At 45.1% G+C, this 19,714-nt stretch overlaps 1 protein-coding gene across 2 annotated transcripts in view; it reads left to right on the forward strand.

Moving 5' to 3' along the window:
• LOC109905912 (proton-coupled amino acid transporter 1-like) overlaps positions 1-19,714 on the forward strand; it is a 54,100-nt gene that overhangs the window by 26,877 nt on the left and 7,509 nt on the right. For both annotated transcript variants that reach the window (XM_031789597.1, XM_020503561.2), the window contains exons 9-11: positions 312-410; positions 590-756; positions 6,380-6,549. In XM_031789597.1, coding sequence (XP_031645457.1) covers positions 312-410; positions 590-756; positions 6,380-6,549 — 436 coding nt within the window. The remainder of the gene's footprint in view (positions 1-311; positions 411-589; positions 757-6,379; positions 6,550-19,714) is intronic.

Here is a 19,714-nt window from a genome sequence, read left to right on the forward strand (position 1 = left end):
AAATGGCCTGTTAGCCCATTATCTTTGGCTACCATGGCTAGAAAAAGAGTCCTTCCTCCAGGGGGACCCTGACCATTGGGGCGGCTGATGGCTGTGTGTTTCCGCCAGTGTTTCTACCATCATCAAAACACCAAACGATGGAGTTTGTGGTGGAAGAACGATGTCGTATCCCTCCAATAGAGTTCCAGACACAAGTAGAATCTATGCGAAGTCTCAAACATCCTATAATGTTAACTGCTATGCATTGTTATTTAATTACCTTACTGGACTTAATTTGATATTCAACCGATTTTTCTGTTTTTGATTTCCAGAACATCCCAAATCATATCAACCTGCCCAAGGTGGGTCATGCCAAAGACTACCCTCTCTTCTTTGGAACGGCCATCTTTGCTTTCGAGGGGATAGGAGTGGTAACGTATTACTGTTCATGTTGAACATATGCCGCAAAAAAAAACCATTATTACCATGTTAATACTGACGTAATTTTATGGTATTAAAACGTCACTACAGTTAGTAAGGTGTAGTTTCATTGGTATAATGGCAACTTAAGGTGAAGTGTCACCTAGCGTTGTTCCTCTCCATGTCTCAGGTCCTGCCTCTGGAGAACAAGATGCAGAAGCCTCAGAGTTTCAATATGGTTCTATGTCTGGGTATGGGCATCATCACCTTCCTCTATATCAGCTTGGGGACCATAGGGTACATCACCTTTGGAGAGGCCATTGGGGGAAGTATCACCCTTAACTTACCCAACTGCTGGTGAGTTCTTCTTACAATCTCCTGAAGAGATGGTGCTGTATAGAATCACATAGATACTGAAGAGATGGTGCTGTATAGAATCACATAGATACTGAAGAGATGGTGTTGTATAGAATCATCACATAGATGCTGAAGAGATGGTGCTGTATAGAATCATCACATAGATACTGAAGAGATGGTGCTGTATAGAATCATCACATAGATACTGAAGAGATGGTGCTGTATAGAATCATCACATAGATACTGAAGAGATGGTGCTGTATAGAATCATCACATAGATGCTGAAGAGATGGTGCTGTATAGAATCATCACATAGATGCTGAAGAGATGGTGCTGTATAGAATCACATAGATGCTGAAGAGATGGTGCTGTATAGAATCATCACATAGATACTGAAGAGATGGTGCTGTATAGAATCATCACATAGATGCTGAAGAGATGGTGCTGTATAGAATCATCACATAGATACTGAAGAGATGGTGCTGTATAGAATCATCACATAGATACTGAAGAGATGGTGCTGTATAGAATCATCACATAGATGCTGAAGAGATGGTGCTGTATAGAATCATCACATAGATGCTGAAGAGATGGTGCTGTATAGAATCACATAGATGCTGAAGAGATGGTGCTGTATAGAATCACATAGATGCTGTATTGTTTAACAGTGTAACACTGGTCATAATTATATTCATCGAAAGGCTTTTGGTCATTTTTGGATTGCCCGAAGTGTGCATCGTCTTGAAGATTTGACCAAAATAGGATCCTCTCTCTCTCTCCTTCTCTCTCTTTACTGTGGCCCTAAATATGATCCTCTCTTTCTTTACTGTGGCTATAAGAGACAAAGTATAGTCGCAATTCAACGGCTCAGACACGAGGTATGTGGCAGGGTCTGCAGTCAATCACGGACTACAAAAAGAAAACCAGCCCTGTCGCGGACCAGGATGTCTTGCTCCCAGACAGACTAAACAACTTATTTGCTCGCTTTGAGGACAATACAGTGCCACTGACACGGCCTGCTACCAAAACCTGCGGACTCTCCTTCACTGCAGCCGACGTGAGTAAAACATTTAAACGTGTTAACCCTCGCAAGGCTGCAGGCCCAGACGGCATCCCCAGCCGCATCCTCAGAGCAGGCGCAGACCAGCTGGCTGGTGTGTTTACAGACATATTCAATCAATCCTTATCCCAGTCTGCTGGGATGCTTCAAGAGGGCCACATGCTTCAAGAGGGCCACCATTGTTCCTGTTCCCAAGAAAGCTAAGGTAACTGAGCTAAATGACTATCATAGCACTCACTTCCGTCATCATGAAGTGCTTTGAGTGACTAGTCAAGGACCATATCACCTCCACCTCCACCCATTCCAATGTGCTTACCACCCCAATAGGTCCACAGACGACGCAATCGCAACCACACTGCACACTGCCCTAACCCATCTAGACAAGGAATACCTATGTGAGAATGCTGTTCATCGACTACAGCTCAGCATTTAACACCATAGTACCCTCCACTCCTCATCAAGCTCGAGACCCTGGGTCTCGACCCCGCCCTGTGCGGACTGACGGGCCGCCCCCAGGTTGTGAGGGTAGGTAACAACATCTCCACCCCGCTGATCCTCAACACTGGGGCCCCACAAGGGTGCGTTCTGAGCCCTCTCCTGTACTCCCTGTTCACCCATGACTGGGTGGCCATGCACGCCTCCAACTCAATAATCAAGTTTGCGGACGACACTACAGTGGTAGGTTTGATTACCAACAACGAAGAGACTGCCTACAGAGAGGAGGTGAGGGCCCTCGGAGTGTGATGTCAGGAAAATAACCTCGCACTCAATGTCAACAAAACAAAGGAGATGATCGTGGACTTCAGGAAACAGCAGAGGGAACACCCCCCTATCCACATCGACGGGACAGTAGTGGAGAGGGTAGTAAGTTTTAAGTTCCTCGGCATACACATCACGGACAAACTGAATTGGTCCACCCACACAGACAGCGTCGTGAAGAAGGCGCAGTAGCGCCTCTTCAACCTCAGGAGGCTGAAGAAATTCGGCGTGTCACCAAAAGCACTCACAAACTTTTACAGATGCACAATCGAGAGTATCCTGGTGGGCTGTATCACCGCCTGGTACGGCAACTGCTCCGCCCACAACCGTAAGGCTCTCCAGAGGGTAGAGAGGTCTGCACAAGGCACCACCGGGGGCAACTACCTGCCCTCCAGGACACCTACACCACCCAATGTCACAGGAAGGCCATAAAGATCATCAAGGACAACAACCACCCGAGCCACTGCCTGTTCACCCTGCTATCATCCAGAAGGCGAGGTCAGTACAGGTGCATCAAAGCTTGGACCGAGAGACTGAAAAACAGCTTCTATCTCAAGGCCATCAGACTGTTAAACAGCCACCACTAACATTGAGTGGCTGCTGCCAACACACTGACTCAACTCCAACCACTTTAATAATGGAAATTCATGTAAAAAATGTATCACTAGCCACTTTAAACAATGCCACTTAATATAATGTTTACATACCCTACATTACTCATCTCATATGTATATACTGTACTCGATACCATCTACTGCGTCTTGCCTATGCCGTTCTGTACCATCACTCGTTCATATATTTTGATGTACATATTCTTCATTCCTTTACACTTGTGTGTATAAGGTAGTAGTTGTGGAATTGTTAGGTTAGATTACTTGTTGGTTGGTTATTACTGCATTGTCGGAACTAGAAGCACAAGCATTTCGCTACACTCGCATTAACATCTGCTAACCATGTGTATGTGACAAATAAAATTTGATTTGATGTTCTGTAAATACCACTCCTGTATCTGTCTCTACGGAGACACAGACACAATGACTGGGAGGTGTTCTGTAAATACCACGCCTGTATCTGTCTCTTTAGAGACAATGACTGGGAGGTATTCTGTAAATACCACTCCTGTATCTGTCTCTATGGAGACACAGACACAATGACTGGGAGGTGTTCTGTAAATACCACTCCTGTATCTGTCTCTATGGAGACACAGACACAATGACTGGGAGGTGTTCTGTAAATACCACGCCTGTATCTGTCGCTATGGAGACACAGACACAATGACAGGGAGGTATTCTGTAAATACCACTCCTGTATCTGTCTCTATGGAGACAATGACTGGGAGGTGTTCTGTAAATACCACTCCTGTATCTGTCTCTATGGAGACACAGACACAATGACTGGGAGATAGATGCAGCAGTCACGTTCATTCATGGTGGCAGGTTACAAGACACCATGAATCAGACATCATGAGCCAGGGAGAATTCAATTTAAGGCAGTAAAGCCGACTGATTCTTTGCTCAATCGTGCCTTAATCAAAGCAATCAGTCAGGTAGATCTAGAAGGAACAGATCAGTCGGGTAGATCTAGAAGGAACAGATCAGTCGGGTAGATCTAGAAGGAACAGATCAGTCGGGTAGATCTAGAAGGAACAGATCAGTCGGGTAGATCTAGAAGGAACAGATCAGTCGGGTAGATCTAGAAGGAACAGATCAGTCGGGTAGATCTAGAAGGAACAGATCAGTCGGGTAGATCTAGAAGGAACAGATCAGTCGGGTAGATCTAGAAGGAACAGATCAGTCGGGTAGATCTAGAAGGAACAGATCAGTCGGGTAGATATAGAAGGAACAGATTGAACAGGTCAGAGGGAGGCAGCATGAAAGAGAGTTGACCGGTGAAGCTGTGAGGAGGCGTGGCTCACGACCAATTCCACTGTGCTCTCGGAGCTGCTCTCAGCTGTCAGTAGGGCCGGCATTGCAGGATAGGATAGTGGCCACGCACACACACACCTATAAATAAACACACACCCACACACACACCCCTAACCACCTGGCTCAAATGACAGGAAGCTGTGCCAATAGGTCACTCTGTTTCATCCACCTGGGCATCTAAACTGGATACCTTCTGTTCTGACTATCTATAGACTGATAGGAGACGCTCTTTAACTTTGTCACGATGGAAAACAACAGGCAGTTCCGTACATACGTCTGAATGTTTGTCTGGAGTATCAGTACCCTGTTTGTCTGAGCTGGAGTATCAGTACCCTGTTTGTCTGAGCTGGAGTATCAGTACCCTGTTCCTCAATGAGCTGACTAATCAGTGGCATTGATTGGATGTTAACTGGATCTAGCCAGGTCACCAGGTCAGCAGGTCATGAACCTGTAGTAAAGGGTCAGACAATGATGAGCCATTTGTTACAGGGGCTCATTTATATCAGACTACATTACTATCTTACTGGGATTCATTCATATCAGACTACATTACTGTCTTACGGGGAGTCATTCATATCAGACTACTCTCATACAGGGGCTCATTCATATCAGACTACTCTCATATCAGACTACTCTCATTCATATCAGACTACTCTCATACAGGGACTCATTCATATCAGACTACTCTCATACAGGGACTCATTCATATCAGTCTACTCTCATAACAGGGGCTCATTCATATCAGACTACTCATAACAGTGGCTCATTTATATCAGACTACATTACTGTCTTACAGGGGCTCATTTATATCAGACTACTCTCTTACAGGGGCTCATTCATATCAGACTACTCTCATACAGGGGCTCATTCATATCAGACTACTCTCATTCATATCAGACTACTCTCATAACAGGGGCTCATTCATATCAGACTACTCTCATAACAGGGGCTCAATCATATCAGACTACTCTCATAACAGGGGCTCATTCATATCAGACTACTCTCATAACAGGGGCTCATTCATATCAGACTACTCTCATACAGGGGCTCATTCATATCAGACTACTCTCATTCATATCAGACTACTCTCATACAGGGACTCATTCATATCAGACTACTCTCATTCATATCAGACTACTCTCATACAGGGGCTCATTCATATCAGACTACTCTCATTCATATCAGACTACTCTCATAACAGGGGCTCATTCATATCAGACTACTCTCATTCATAACAGGGGCTCACTCCCAATTTGAATTGCAGCCATCAAAAGTCATAAGATTGTAACTACCGTCTCGGTTTCTGTTTCTACATGATGTATTATTGTCAAAATGCTGTGCTGTTTGACTACTTACTACTACTGATTACGTAATAATTAGCCCTGCTCATTAATTAATATGATGTCTCCTCAGGAACTTGCAATGCAGTCATCAATAAAACCATGGTGGTTGTGTGTGTCAGCCTTTGCTGTGACTTTAACCTCTCTCTCTCTCTGTGTCTCTCTCTCTCTCTGTGTCTCTCTCTCTCTCTCTGTGTCTCTCTCTCTCTCTCTGTGTCTCTCTCTCTCTCTCTGTGTCTCTCTGTCTCTCTCTCTCTGTGTCTCTCTCTCTCTGTGTCTCTCTCTCTCTGTGTCTCTCTCTCTCTCTCTCTCTCTCTGTGTGTCTCTCTCTCTCTCTCTCTCTCTCTCTGTGTGTCTCTCTCTCTCTCTCTCTCTCTCTGTGTCTCTCTCTCTCTGTGTGTCTCTCTCTCTCTCTGTGTCTCTCTCTCTGTGTCTCTCTCTCTCTGTGTCTCTCTCTCTCTGTCCCCCTCTCTGTGTGTGTCTCTCTCTCTCTCTGTGTTTCTCTCTCGCGCTCTCTCTCTCTGTCTCTCTCTCTCCAGGATGTATCAGATTGTAAAGCTTCTCTACTGTTTCGGTATCTACATCACCTTTGCCCTTCAGTTCTACGTGCCAGCTGCGATCCTGATTCCTCCTGTGTTGTCCCGCTTCTCAGAGAGATGGGAACTGACGGTTGATCTCCTGATCCGCACTGCGCTCGTAGTCTTCACCTGTGAGTATGACGTCTATCTTTCTGTCTGACGCCCCCAGGGCAGTCTACCTTCCCCAATGCCTCAGTGTGTAGTATTGCATCTGGCTAGACTCTAAAAACATCACTTCACCTGTGAGTCTGACTGAAGTCTCAAGCGCCTAGGCCGGGGGTAGGCAACTAGGCTCAGCCGCAGGCCAAATTTTGTTATAATATTTTGTACACTGCAAATTGACCACAAGTCTCAATTTGGTGTTTGTCCCATTTTGTGAATTCTTGGTTGGTGAGCAGACCCCAGACCTCACAACCATAAAGGGCAATGGGTTCTATAACTGACTCAAACATTTTTAGCCAGATGCTCATTGGTATGTTGAATTTTATGTTCATCAAATTAGATTTGTCACTGTCAGCGTCGTGTGTGTCTGTATAGGTGGCAGGGAAGTCAGGCGCAGGAGAGTCAAAATGGAGTGTAAATGGAGTCTTTTAATAAATGTCCACGTAACATGCTCCATAACACTAAACACATACATGAACAAACATGGGTACGAGGACCCGTCGCGCACCAAAACAAATAAACAACACTGACAATAAAACAATATCTGACAAAGACATGCGGGGAAACAAAGGGTTAAATACACAACAGGTAATGAATGGGATTGAAACCAGGTGTGTGTGGGAAGACAAGACAAAACCAATGGAAAATGAAAAATGGATCAATGATGGCTAGAAGACCGGTGACGTCGACCGCCGAGCACCGCCCGAACAAGGAGAGCAAGGAGATCTAGAATGACAGTCACATACACATGGTTAGCAGATGTTAATGCGAGTGTAGCGAAATGCTTGTGCTTCTAGTTCCGACCGTGCAGTAATATCTAACAAGTAATCTAACAATTTCACAACAACTACCTCATACACACAAGTGTAAAGGAATGAATAAGAATATGTACATAAAGATATATGATTGAGTGACGGCCGAACGGCATAGGCAAGATGCAGTAGATGATAGAGTACAGTATATACACATGAGGCGGCAGGGTAGCCTAGTGGTTAGAGCGTTGGACTAGTAACCGGAAGGTTGCAAGTTCAAACTTCCGAGCTGACAAGGTACAAATCTGTTGTTCTGCCCCTGAACAGGCAGTTAACCCACTGTTCCTAGGCCAGTTAACCCACTGTTCCTAGGCCAGTTAACCCACTGTTCCTAGGCCAGTTAACCCACTGTTCCTAGGCCAGTTAACCCACTGTTCCTAGGCCAGTTAACCCACTGTTCCTAGGCCAGTTAACCCACTGTTCCTAGGCCAGTTAACCCACTGTTCCTAGGCCAGTTAACCCACTGTTGCTAGACCAGTTAACCCACTGTTCCTAGGCAGTCATTGAAAATAAGAATCTGTTATTAACTGACTTGCCTGGTTAAATAAAGGTACAATAGGTAGAATTTAAAAAAATATATATACATATGTTGGCAGCAATGGTAGTGGTGGCTGTTTTAACAGTCTGTTGGCCTTGAGATAGAAGCTGTTTTTCAGTCTCTCAGTCCCCGCTTTGATGCACCTGTACTGACCTCGCCTTCTGGATGATAGCAGGGTGAACAGGCAGTGGCTCGGGTGGTTGCTGTCCTTGATGATCTTTATGGCCTTCCTGTGACATCGGGTGGTGTAGGGGTCCTGGAGGGCAGGTAGTTTGCCCCCGGTGATGCGTTGTGCAGACCTCACTACCCTCTTGAGAGCGTTACAGTTGTGGGCGGAGCAGTTGCCGTACCAGGCGGTGATACAGCCCGACAGGATGCTCTCGATTGTGCATCTGTAAAAGTTTGAGGGTCTTCGGTGACAAGCCAAATTTCTTCAGCCTCCTGAGGTTGAAGAGGCGCTGCTGCGTCTTCTTCACCATGCTCTCTGTGTGGGTGGACCATTTCAGTTTGTGCGTGATGTGTATGCCGAGGAACTTAACTTTCCACCTTCTCCACTACTGTCCCGTCGATGTGGATAGGGGGCTGCTCCCTCTGCTCTGTTTCCTGAAGTCCACGATCATCTCCTTTGTTTTGTTGACGTTGAGTGTGAGGTTATTTTCCTGACACTACACTCGCAGAGCCTTCACTTCCTCCCTGTAGGCCGTCTCCTCGTTGTTGGTAATCAAGCCTACCACTGTAGTGTCGTCTGCTAACTTGATGAGTTGGAGAAGTGCATGGCCACGCAGTCATGGGTGAACAGGGAGTACAGAAGAGGGCTGAGATCGCACCCTTCTGGGGACCCAGTGTTGAGGATCAGCGGGGTGGAGATGTTGTTTCCTACCCTCACCACCTGGGGGCGGCCCGTCAGGAAGTCCAGGACCCAGTTGCACAGGGTGGGGTCGAGACCCAGGGTCTCGAGCTTGATGACGAGTTTGGAGGGTACTATGGTGTTAAATGCTGAGCTGTAGTCGATGAATAGCATTCTTACATAGGTATTCCTCTTGTCCAGATGGGTTAGGGCAGTGTGGTTGCGATTGCGTCGTTTGTGGACCTATTGGGGCGGTAAGCAAATTGGAGTGGGTCTAGGGTGTCAGGTAGGGTTGAGGTGATATGTTCCTTGAGTCTCTCAAAGCAGTTCATGATGACGGAAGTGAGTGCTACGGGGCGGTAGTCGTTTAGCTCAGTTACCTTAGCTTTCTTGGGAACAGGAACAATGGTGGCCCTCTTGAAGCATGTGGGAACAACAGACTGGGATCCTTTTGATGGCATAGAATGCTTTTCTTGCCTTGTCTCTCAAATCGTCCACAGCTTTGTGGAAGTTACCTGTGGTGTTGATATTTTGGCCGAGGTATGTATAGTTTTTTTTGTGTGCTCAAGGGCAACGGTGTCTAGATGGAATTTGTATTTGTGGTCCTGGGAACTGGACCTTTTTTTGGAACACCATTATTTTTTTGTCTTATTGAGATTTACTGCCAGTGCCCGGTTCTGACAGAATCTGTGCAGAAGATCTAGGTGCTGCTGTAGGCCCTCCTTGGTTGGTGACAGAAGCACCAGATCATCAGCAAACAGTAGACATTTCACTTCAGATTCTAGTAAGGTGAAGCCGGGTGCTGCAGACTGTTCTAGTGCCCGCGCCAATTTTGTTGATATATATATGGTGAAGAGGGTGGGGCTTAAGCTGCATTCCTGCCCACACCCGCCCGCCCGACTACCATCACCATCCTGGACGGTTCTGACCTAGAATATGTCGACAACTACAAATACCTAGGTGTCTGGTTAGACTGTAAACTCTCCTTCCAGACTCATATTAAACATCTCCAATCCAAAATCAAATCTAGAATCGGCTTTCTATTTCGCAACAAAGCCTCCTTCACTCACGCCGCCAAACTTACTCTAGTAAAACTGACTATCCTACCGATCCTCGACTTTGGCGATGTCATCTACAAAATAGCTTCCAATACTCTACTCAGCAAACTGGATGCAGTCTATCACAGTGCCAACCGTTTTGTTACCAAATCACCTTATACCACCCACCACTGCGACCTGTATGCTCTAGTCGGCTGGCCCTCGCTACATATTCGTCGCCAGACCCACTGGCTCCAGGTCATCTAAGTATTTGCCAGGTAATGCTCCGCCTTATCTCAGTTCACTGGTCACGATGGCAACACTCGTAGCAAACGTTCCAGCAGGTGTATCTCACTGATCATCCCTAAAGCCAACACCTCATTTGGCTGCATTTCCTTCCAGTTCTCTGCTGCCAGTGACTGGAACGAATTGCAAATATCGCTGAAGTTGGAGACTTTTATTTCCCTCACCAACTTTAAACCTCAACTAACTGAGCAGCTAACCGATCACTGCAGCTGTACATAGTCCATCTGTAAATAGCCCACCCAATCTACCTACCTCATCCCCATACTGTTTTTATTTTATTTACTTTTCTGCTTTTTTGCACACCAGTATCTCTACCTGCACATGTTCATCTGCTCATTTATCACTCCAGTGTTAATCTGCTAAATTGTAATTATTCGCTTCTATGGCCTATTTATTGCCTTACCTCCTCATGCCTTTTGCACACACTGTATATAGACATTATTTTTTTCTACTATGTTATTGACTTGTTTATTGTTTTAGACATTATTTTTTCTACTGTGTCATTGACTTGTTTATTGTTTACTCCATGTGTAACTCTGTGTTGTCTGTGTCACACTGCTTTGCTTTATCTTGGCCAGGTCGCAGTTGTAAATTAGAACTTGTTCTCAACTAGACTACCTGGTTAAATAAAGGTGTTCTCAACTAGCCTACCTGGTTAAATAGAGGTGTTCTCAACTAGCCTACCTGGTTAAATAGAGGTGAAATAAAGAATACAATTTTAAAAAACACGGCCCTGTGGGAAGAAATGTGCCCATTTTAACCGCACACTTGTTGTTTGTGTACATGGATTTTATAATGTTGTATGTTTTTCCCCCCAACACCACTTCCCATCAATTTGCATGGCAGGCCCTCATGCCAAATTGAGTCGAAGGCTTTTTTGAAATCAACAAAGCATGAGAAGACTTTGCCTTTGTTTTGGTTTGTTTATTTGTCAATTAGGGTGTGCAGTGTGAATACGTGGTCTGTTGTATGGTAATTTGGTAAAAAGCCAATTTGACATTTGCTCAGTACATTGTTTTCATTGAGGAAATGTACGGGTCTGCTGTTAATGATAATGCAGAGGTTGCTGTTGATGCATATCCCACGGTAGTTATTGGGGTCAAATGTGTCTCTTTCGCTCTCTCTCTCTGTGTGTGTGTGTGTGTGTGTGTCTCAATTTTAAATTCAATTAGCTTTATTGGCATGACGCAACAATGTACATATTGGCAAAGCTTGCTTTGGATTTTTACAATATTAAGATAATCAAAATTGTCACCGGGACAACAGTAACAACATTAACCAAGGGTCAAAATAACCACACACTGAACAATAACAATAAGCATACAGTAGAGTATATGTGCAGGTTGATTGGTCTGTCAGACACTGTCCCTCATATTATGACAGGCAGCAATGTAGTGTGCTGCCAACCCACAGCTCTCTGCGTCCTCCCCCAACAGGAGGGGTAGCCTATTCTCATCAGAGAGGTCTCTCTCTCGCTCTCTCTCTCTCTCTCTGTGGCTCTCTTGCTCTCTCTCTGTGTGGTTTACTCTCTCTCGCGCTCTCTCTCTCTCTCTGCCTTACATTTCTCTCTCGTGCTCTCTCTCTCTCTCTCTCTCTGCCTTACATTTCTCTATCTCTCTCTCTCTGCCTTACATTTCTCTCTCTCTGCCTTACATTTCTCTCTCTCTCTCTCTCTCTCTCTCTCTCTCTCTCTCTCTGCCTTACATTTCTCTCTGCCTTACATTTCTCTCTCTGCCTTACATTTCTCTGTGAAATACTGACAATTTCTGTTTCGCTCTCTCTGTTGCTCTCTGCTCTCTCTGTTGCTCTCTCTGTTGCTCTCTGTTGCTCTCTCTCTGTTGCTCTCTCTCTGTTGCTCTCTCTCTGTTGCTCTCTCTCTGTTGCTCTCTCTCTGTTGCTCTCTCTCTGTTGCTCTCTCTTTCTCTCCGTGGCATCTCTTGTAAAAGAGCATTGCGTTTCAGATTCCTCTTGTTAATAGCCATGCAATTGGTAGAATGGCAGAAAGTTATGTTGGTGTTGCTACCGTGTTGTAGTCATGTTGGTGTTGCTACCGTGTTGTAGTCATGTTGGTGTTGCTACCGTGTTGTAGTCATGTTGGTGTTGCTACCGTGTTGTAGTCATGTTGGTGTTGCTACTGTGTTGTAGCCCATGTTGTGTTGCTACCGTGTTGTAGTCATGTTGGTGTTGCTACCGTGTTGTAGTCATGTTGGTGTTGCTACCGTGTTGTAGTCATGTTGTGTTGTAGTCATGTTGGTGTTGCTACCGTGTTGTAGTCATGTTGGTGTTGCTACCGTGTTGTAGTCATGTTGATGTTGCTACCGTGTTGTATTCATGTTGTGTTGCTACTGTGTTGTAGTCATGTTGATGTTGCTACCGTGTTGTAGTCATGTTGATGTTGCTACCGTGTTGTAGTCATGTTGATGTTGCTACTGTGTTGTAGTCATGTTGATGGTGCTACCGTGTTGTAGTCATGTTGTGTTGCTACCGTGTTGTAGTCATGTTGTGTTGCTACCGTGTTGTAGTCATGTTGGTGTTGCTACCGTGTTGTAGTCATGTTGGTGTTGCTACCGTGTTGTAGTCATGTTGTGTTGCTACCGTGTTGTAGTCATGTTGTGTTGCTACTGTGTTGTAGTCATGTTGATGTTGCTACCGTGCTGTAGTCATGTTGGTGTTGCTACCGTGTTGTAGTCATGTTGTGTTGCTACCGTGTTGTAGTCATGTTGGTGTTGCTACCGTGCTGTAGTCATGTTGGTGTTGCTACCGTGTTGTAGTCATGTTGATGTCATGTTGGCCTTTCTAGGGAGTTTTTCCTAGCCACCGTGCTTCTACACCTGCATTGCTTGCTGTTTGTGGTTTTAGGCTGGGTTTCTGTACAGCACTTTGAGATATCAGCTGATGTACGAAGGGCTATATAAATAAATTTGATTTGATGTTGCTACCGTGTTGTAGTCATGTTGTAGTCATGTTGATGTTGCTACCGTGTTGTAGTCATGTTGTGTTGCTACCGTGTTGTAGTCATGTTGTGTTGCTACCGTGTTGTAGTCATGTTGGTGTTGCTACCGTGTTGTAGTCATGTTGGTGTTGCTACCATACTCTGTTGTTGTCTTTAGGTCTCTCTTTATGTAGTGTTGTGGTGGTGTCTCTCTTGTTGTGGTGTGTTTTTGTCCTATTTTTTATTTTATTCAGTCCCAGCAGGAGGACTTTTTTCTCTTTGGTAGGCCGTCATTGTAAATAAGAATTTTGTTCTTATTGACTCGCCTAGTTATATACAAAAAAAAATAACACTCTGTCTGCATGTAATACTGTTGAGACTGAAAATCAGTTGCTTGGTGTGAGATTTGGGATTGATACTTAGTCAGCTGACCTAGAATCTCTGACTCAGAGTAGTCATCTATAGAAGTAGTTGTTTAGTGAATTGACCATCAGACTAACTTCAGACTCTTACTCCTTGTGTTGTATGTGGATCAGAGTTCCTCAAACGGTCACTGGTCCGTTCTTAGCATGATGCTTCGAAATATCCTTCATTCTGGCTCAAATCAAAATATAGGTCCTGGATGGCAGGAAGCTTGGCCCCAGGGATGTACTGGGCCGAACACACTACCCTCTGTAGCGCCTTACGGTCAGATACCAGGCAGTTGCCATACCAGTCGTTGATGCCACCATGCTCTCGATGGTGCAGCTGTAGAACCTTTTGAGGATTTGGGGACCCATGCCAAATTTTTTCAGTATCCTGAGTGGGAAAAGTTGTTGTCGTGCCCTCTTCACAACTGTCTTGGTGTGTTTGGACCATGGTAGTTTGTTGGTGATGTGGACACCAAGGAATTTCAAACTCTTGACCCACTCCACTTCAGCCCCATCGATGTTAATGGGGGGTCTGTTTGGAGGCCATTGGTGAACAGGATCCAGTTGCAGAGGGAGGTGTTTAGTCCCAGGGTCCTTAGCTTTGTGATGAGCTTTGTTGCACTATGGTGTTGAACGCTGAGCTGTAGTCAATGAACAGCATTCTAAAGGAACACATAGGTGTTCCTTTTGTCCAGGTGGGAAAGGGCAGTGTGGAGTGCGATTGAGATTGTTAAGGATCTGTTGGGGCGGAATGCGAATTTGAGTGGATCTGGGAGGATGGTGTTGATGTGAGCCATGAACCAGCCTTTCAATGCATTTCTTGGATATAGATGTGAGTACTACAGGGCAATAGACATTTAGGCAGGTTACCTTGGCTTTCTTGGGCACAGGGACTATGGTGGTCTTCTTGAAACATTTAGGTATTACAGACTCGGTCAGGGAGAGGTTGAACATATCAGTGAAGACACTTGCCGGTTGGTCTGTGCATGCTCTGAGTACACGCCCTGGCCCTGCGGCCTTGTGACTGTTGACCTGTTTAAAGGTCTTGCTCACATCGGCTATGGAGAGCATGATCACACAGTCGTCCTCAACAGCTGGTGCTCTCATGCATGCTTCAGTGTTGCTTGCCTTTCATCAAACGTCAAGGGCATTTAGCTTGTCTGGTAGACTCGCGTCACTGGGCAGCTTGCGGCTCGGTTTCCCTTTGTAGAATGTACTGCTGACAAGAACTACAATTTACCAGCTCAACATTTAAATGACCTTTACAACATTGTATAGCTTGAAGAGCCACCACATCAGTGCTTCCTTTAAGATTAGGGGACGTCAAACTCCAGACTAGGCTACTTGATCATTTTGAGTTAGTATTCTGAATGGGATAGTTTAAACCTCACCACCATAGTCTAACCTCATTTAGGCATAGTATCCAACCCCCATGTTTGAGGTAGAGTTAGCTACCTAACTCTAAACCTGTGGACATGATAAAGAACACACTGTGATGTCTTGAAGTTTGAGGAGGCAGCAGATTTTCTTTAAATTTCCATTTTGAAATCCCTGAAGAATTGCTCAGTTCGTTTGAAGAGCTGCAACAGCTGTGCCGTTTGATTCAACACACTCCTCATGTATCAGATCATTCCATTCCTCTTGATCCTTCCATACCCCTGAAACACCCTGTCCTCTCTGTCCTTCCATACCCCTGAAACACCCTGTCCTCTGTCCTTCCATACCCCTGAAACACCCTGTCCTCTCTGTCCTTCCATACCCCTGAAACACCCTGTCCTCTCTGTCCTTCCATACCCCTGAAACACCCTGTCCTCTGTCCTTCCATACCCCTGAAACACCCTGTCCTCTCTGTCCTTCCCCTTCTTCTTCTACTCCTCTGCTTTACTGCCAGGTCTTTCTCTCCTCTTGTTGGTTTGATTGTTATTGTATGAAACATGGTATGCAGATGAGCTCAGCCCTTAGCTGTCATAATACATATTGATAAGGCACTACGATGGAGTACATGTACAGTATGTGCCACTTTTTGTCTGCGGGACATTTTCTAGATTATTCAGTGTAGCTTCTCGGCTAATTCGAGTGAATGAGCCGATTTGTACGATGTACAGCCAAAACACAAAGACACATTCTCTCCATTGGCTAGCAGTACTTTACATTCAATGGATGGAGTTATTTATATATATATATATATATATATATATATATATATATATATATATATATATATATATATATATATATATATATATATATATATGGCTTTTGTATAGATCCTTTCACATTGAAAACCAAAAGATCTGTATCCTGGATTCTCTGGAGATGGGCTTATCTTTGTTGCGCTCTGCAGCCCTCTTTGTCTCATCCCAGAAGTTTGTCTGTATGTTCAATGGAGTTGAGTGGCTGGGTTGACGCATATTTATTCGGTATAATCTACTTTTATGCTCCCAGTTCTTTTGAGCTTGTAGTCTGCTTCTAACTGGACGACGACGACAACAACAACAAAAGAACACGGATTGTCTTTCTCAGTCGAGGAAAAAAAGTGCATACAATCAGAAATCTCTCGTTGCACTTTGAACTTTCTTGTAAAGGGGCTACAAAACACTGTCCGAAACGTGTTGTAAACTTTCAGAGCAGCCACAGTCCGTTTATGACGACAGTCCCATGTAGCTTATTTCAAACAACTTACCAAGTTAATTACAGTGAATGAAATATCAAAACGTATAAAGTTTAGTTATATCCAAGGGTATCATTTAGGGCTGGGAATTGTCAGGTACCTCACCAATAGCATATTATCACCATAATTATGTTATAATTAATTATAATTATGTGTGGATATCATATGTATTGCGATTCTATACTGTGATTTTTATTTTCCGTGGTCCAAATATATCTGCTGCAGAGGGACGAGTGAGAGCCATGAGAAAACCAGTTTTGATCCGTCATAGAAATAAAAGTGCTGAAAATCAATTGGCGCCTCATTTAATAAGAAGATGGAGAACAAGCCTATTATGTATAATACATTAAAAACATACTGGAGTTTTGGTGCAGCCAACTAGTGCAAAAATATTGTGATAATTGATCTTTCAGATTAAAACAAAGTGGTTCATCACATTTAATGAATGAATGAATGAATGAATGTGAAACGGCGGATGAGGAAGGAAATAATTCCCAGGGTACTAAACCTCTGTGCTGCAGGCCTCAGGATGATGAGGCTAGCGTGTCTGTTGCTGTGTCTCTTGATGGAAACAGGATGTTGCGTGAGCCTCCTTAGACCTCTAACTTGTCTGAGAGGACAGGGGCAAAGAGCCATGACACACGACCAGAGGGGGTGTCCTTGCATCCGGGACCTGGTCGACCAATCTGAGGAGGATAGTGTCCACACGCACACACACAGAGACAGAGAGAGAGACACATGCACCCTGTCACCCCCCTACAGAGCTAGGAAGGGCACACAAACCTAATCCCTCCTCATTTGTCCTCTCTTCTTCCCTCACGAAGAGAACGTACCCCAAAATCAAAGTGACACCTGGGTTAAAGAACACGGAAGGTCTCTGAGGGTTCAGAGAATGCAGGGAGGAAAGGGTAAAGGTCGCTCCAATGACCTATCTAGTGTGTGTTTTCAGTTCTACTGTGGATAGACATTCCTGTGTTGAGGTTTTTAGTAATAGCAGTGCATCTGATCTGATGAAAATTCTATGTTGTGTTGGTTAGGTACTTCTTAAAAGCATTTGCTGTCCGCGTGTCCATTGATGATACTGTGATTAGTGGGTGGCGCTTGTTCGTCAATTTTAGAGAATGTGTCTGCATTTGAAAAACGTGCAGATTGCATGCGACCAGCCTGAACTGATTTTCACCCCTGTGGTGGGTGCTCTTCTTCTCTCACTCTCTCAGGCGCTCTCACTCTCTCAGCCATGGTAGCTCTTCTCCTCTGTCTCTCTCAGCCATGGTAGCTCTTCTCCTCTGTCTCTCTCAGCCATGGTAACTCTTCTCCTCTGTCTCTCTCAGCCATGGTAACTCTTCTCCTCTGTCTCTCTCAGCCATGGTAACTCTTCTCCTCTGTCTCTCTCAGCCATGGTAACTCTTCTCCTCTGTCTCTCTCAGCCATGGTAACTCTTCTCCTCTGTCTCTCTCAGCCATGGTAGCTCTTCTCCTCTGTCTCTCTCAGCCATGGTAGCTCTTCTCCTCTGTCTCTCTCAGCCATGGTAGCTCTTCTCCTCTGTCTCTCTCAGCCATGGTAGCTCTTCTCCTCTGTCTCTCTCAGCCATGGTAGCTCTTCTCCTCTTTCTCTCTCAGCCATGGTAGCTCTTCTTCTCTCTCAGCCATGGTAGCTCTTCTCCTCTTTCTCTCTCAGACCATGTTAGATTGAAAGTTAAGCTGTAACGAGTAGAGTAACTGTAGAAAAGGGATTTCTCTGTGTTGTGAATAAACCTGACAAGAGCCCTGTGTTGAGAATAAAGAAACACAAACTAAAAATAGCAAATGAGCCTTTCTTTGAACCTCATTCACAATCTTGCTGCTTCTGCATGACTCTATTATACCCATAGTACCCAAAATTTATACATGCAATTATTTCAATCATGGTTTCACAATAAATGTACATGAACACTGAGCAGCGAACATTTTATGTATTTTTCCCTCCCTTTGAGAGATATAAACTGAACAAATATACACTGCTCAAAAAAATAAAGGGAACACTAAAATAACACATCCTAGATCTGAATGAATGAAATATTCTTATTAAATACTTTTTTCTTTACATAGTTGAATGTGCTGACAACAGAATCACACAAAAGTTATCAATGGAAATCAAATGTATCAACCCATGGAGGTCTGGATTTGGAGTCACACTCAAAATTAAATTGGAAAACCACACAATAGGCTGATCCAACTTTGATGTAATGTCCTTAAAACAAGTCAAAATTAGGCTCAGTAGTGTGTGTGGCCTCCACGTGCCTGTATGACCTCCCTACAACGCCTGGGCATGCTCCTGATGAGGTGGCGGATGGTCTCCTGAGGGATCTCCTCCCAGACCTGGACTAAAGCATCCGCCAACTCCTGGACAGTCTGTGGTGCAACCTGTTGGTGGATGGAGCGAGACATGATGTCCCAGATGTGCTCAAATGGATTCAGGTCTGGGGAACGGGTGGGCCAGTCCATAGCATTAATGCCTTCCTCTTGCAGGAACTGCTGACACACTCCAGCCACATGAGGTCTAGCATTGTCTTGCATTAGGATGAACCCAGGGCCAACCGCACCAGCATATGGTCTCACAAGGGGTCTGAGGATCTCATCTCGGTACCTAATGGCAGTCAGGCTACCTCTAGCAAGCACATGCGGCCCCCCCAAAGAAATGCCACCCCACACCATGACTGATCCCCACCGCCAAACCGGTCATGCTGGAGGATGTTGCAGGCAGCAGAACGTTCTCCACGGCGTCTCCAGACTCTGTCACATGTGCTCAGTGTGAACCTGCTTTCATCTGTGAAGAGCACAGGGTGCCAGTGGCGAATTTGCCAATCTTGGTGTTCTCTGGCAAATGCCAAACATCCTGCACGGTGTTGTGCTGTAAGCACAACCCCCACCTGTGGACGTTGGGCCCTCATACCACCCTCATGGAGTCTGTTTCTGACCTTTTGAGCAGACACATGCACATTTGTGGCCTGCTGGAGGTCATTTTGCAGGGCTCTGGCAGTGCTCCTCCTGCTCCTCCTTGCACAAAGGCGGAGGTAGCGGTCCTGCTGCTGGGTTGTTGCCCTCCTACGGCCTCCTCCACGTCTCCTGATGTACTGGCCCGTCTCCTGGTAGCGCCTCCATGCTCTGGACACTACGCTGACAGACACAGCAAACCTTCTTGCCACAGCTCGCATTGATGTGTCATCCTGGATGAGCTGCACTACCTGAGCCACTTATGTGGGTTGTGGACTCCGTCTCATGCTACCACTAGAGTGAAAGCACCGCCAGCATTCAAAAGTTACCAAAATATCAGCCAGGAAGCATAGGAACTGAGAAGTGGTCTGTGGTCGCCACCTGCAGAACCACTCCTTTATTGGGGGTGTCTTGCTAATTGCCTAGCATGTGAAATGTATTGTCAATCAGTGTTGCTTCCTAAGTGGACAGTTTGATTTCACAGAAGTGTTATTGACTTGGAGTTACATTGTGTTTAAGTGTTCCCTTTATTTTTTTGAGCAGTGTATAAACACAACATGTAAAGTGTTGGTCCCATGTTTTATGAGATGAAATAAAAGATCCCAGAAG

Source organism: Oncorhynchus kisutch, linkage group LG15 (assembly GCF_002021735.2).
Source record: "Oncorhynchus kisutch isolate 150728-3 linkage group LG15, Okis_V2, whole genome shotgun sequence".
NCBI lineage: Eukaryota > Metazoa > Chordata > Actinopteri > Salmoniformes > Salmonidae > Oncorhynchus > Oncorhynchus kisutch.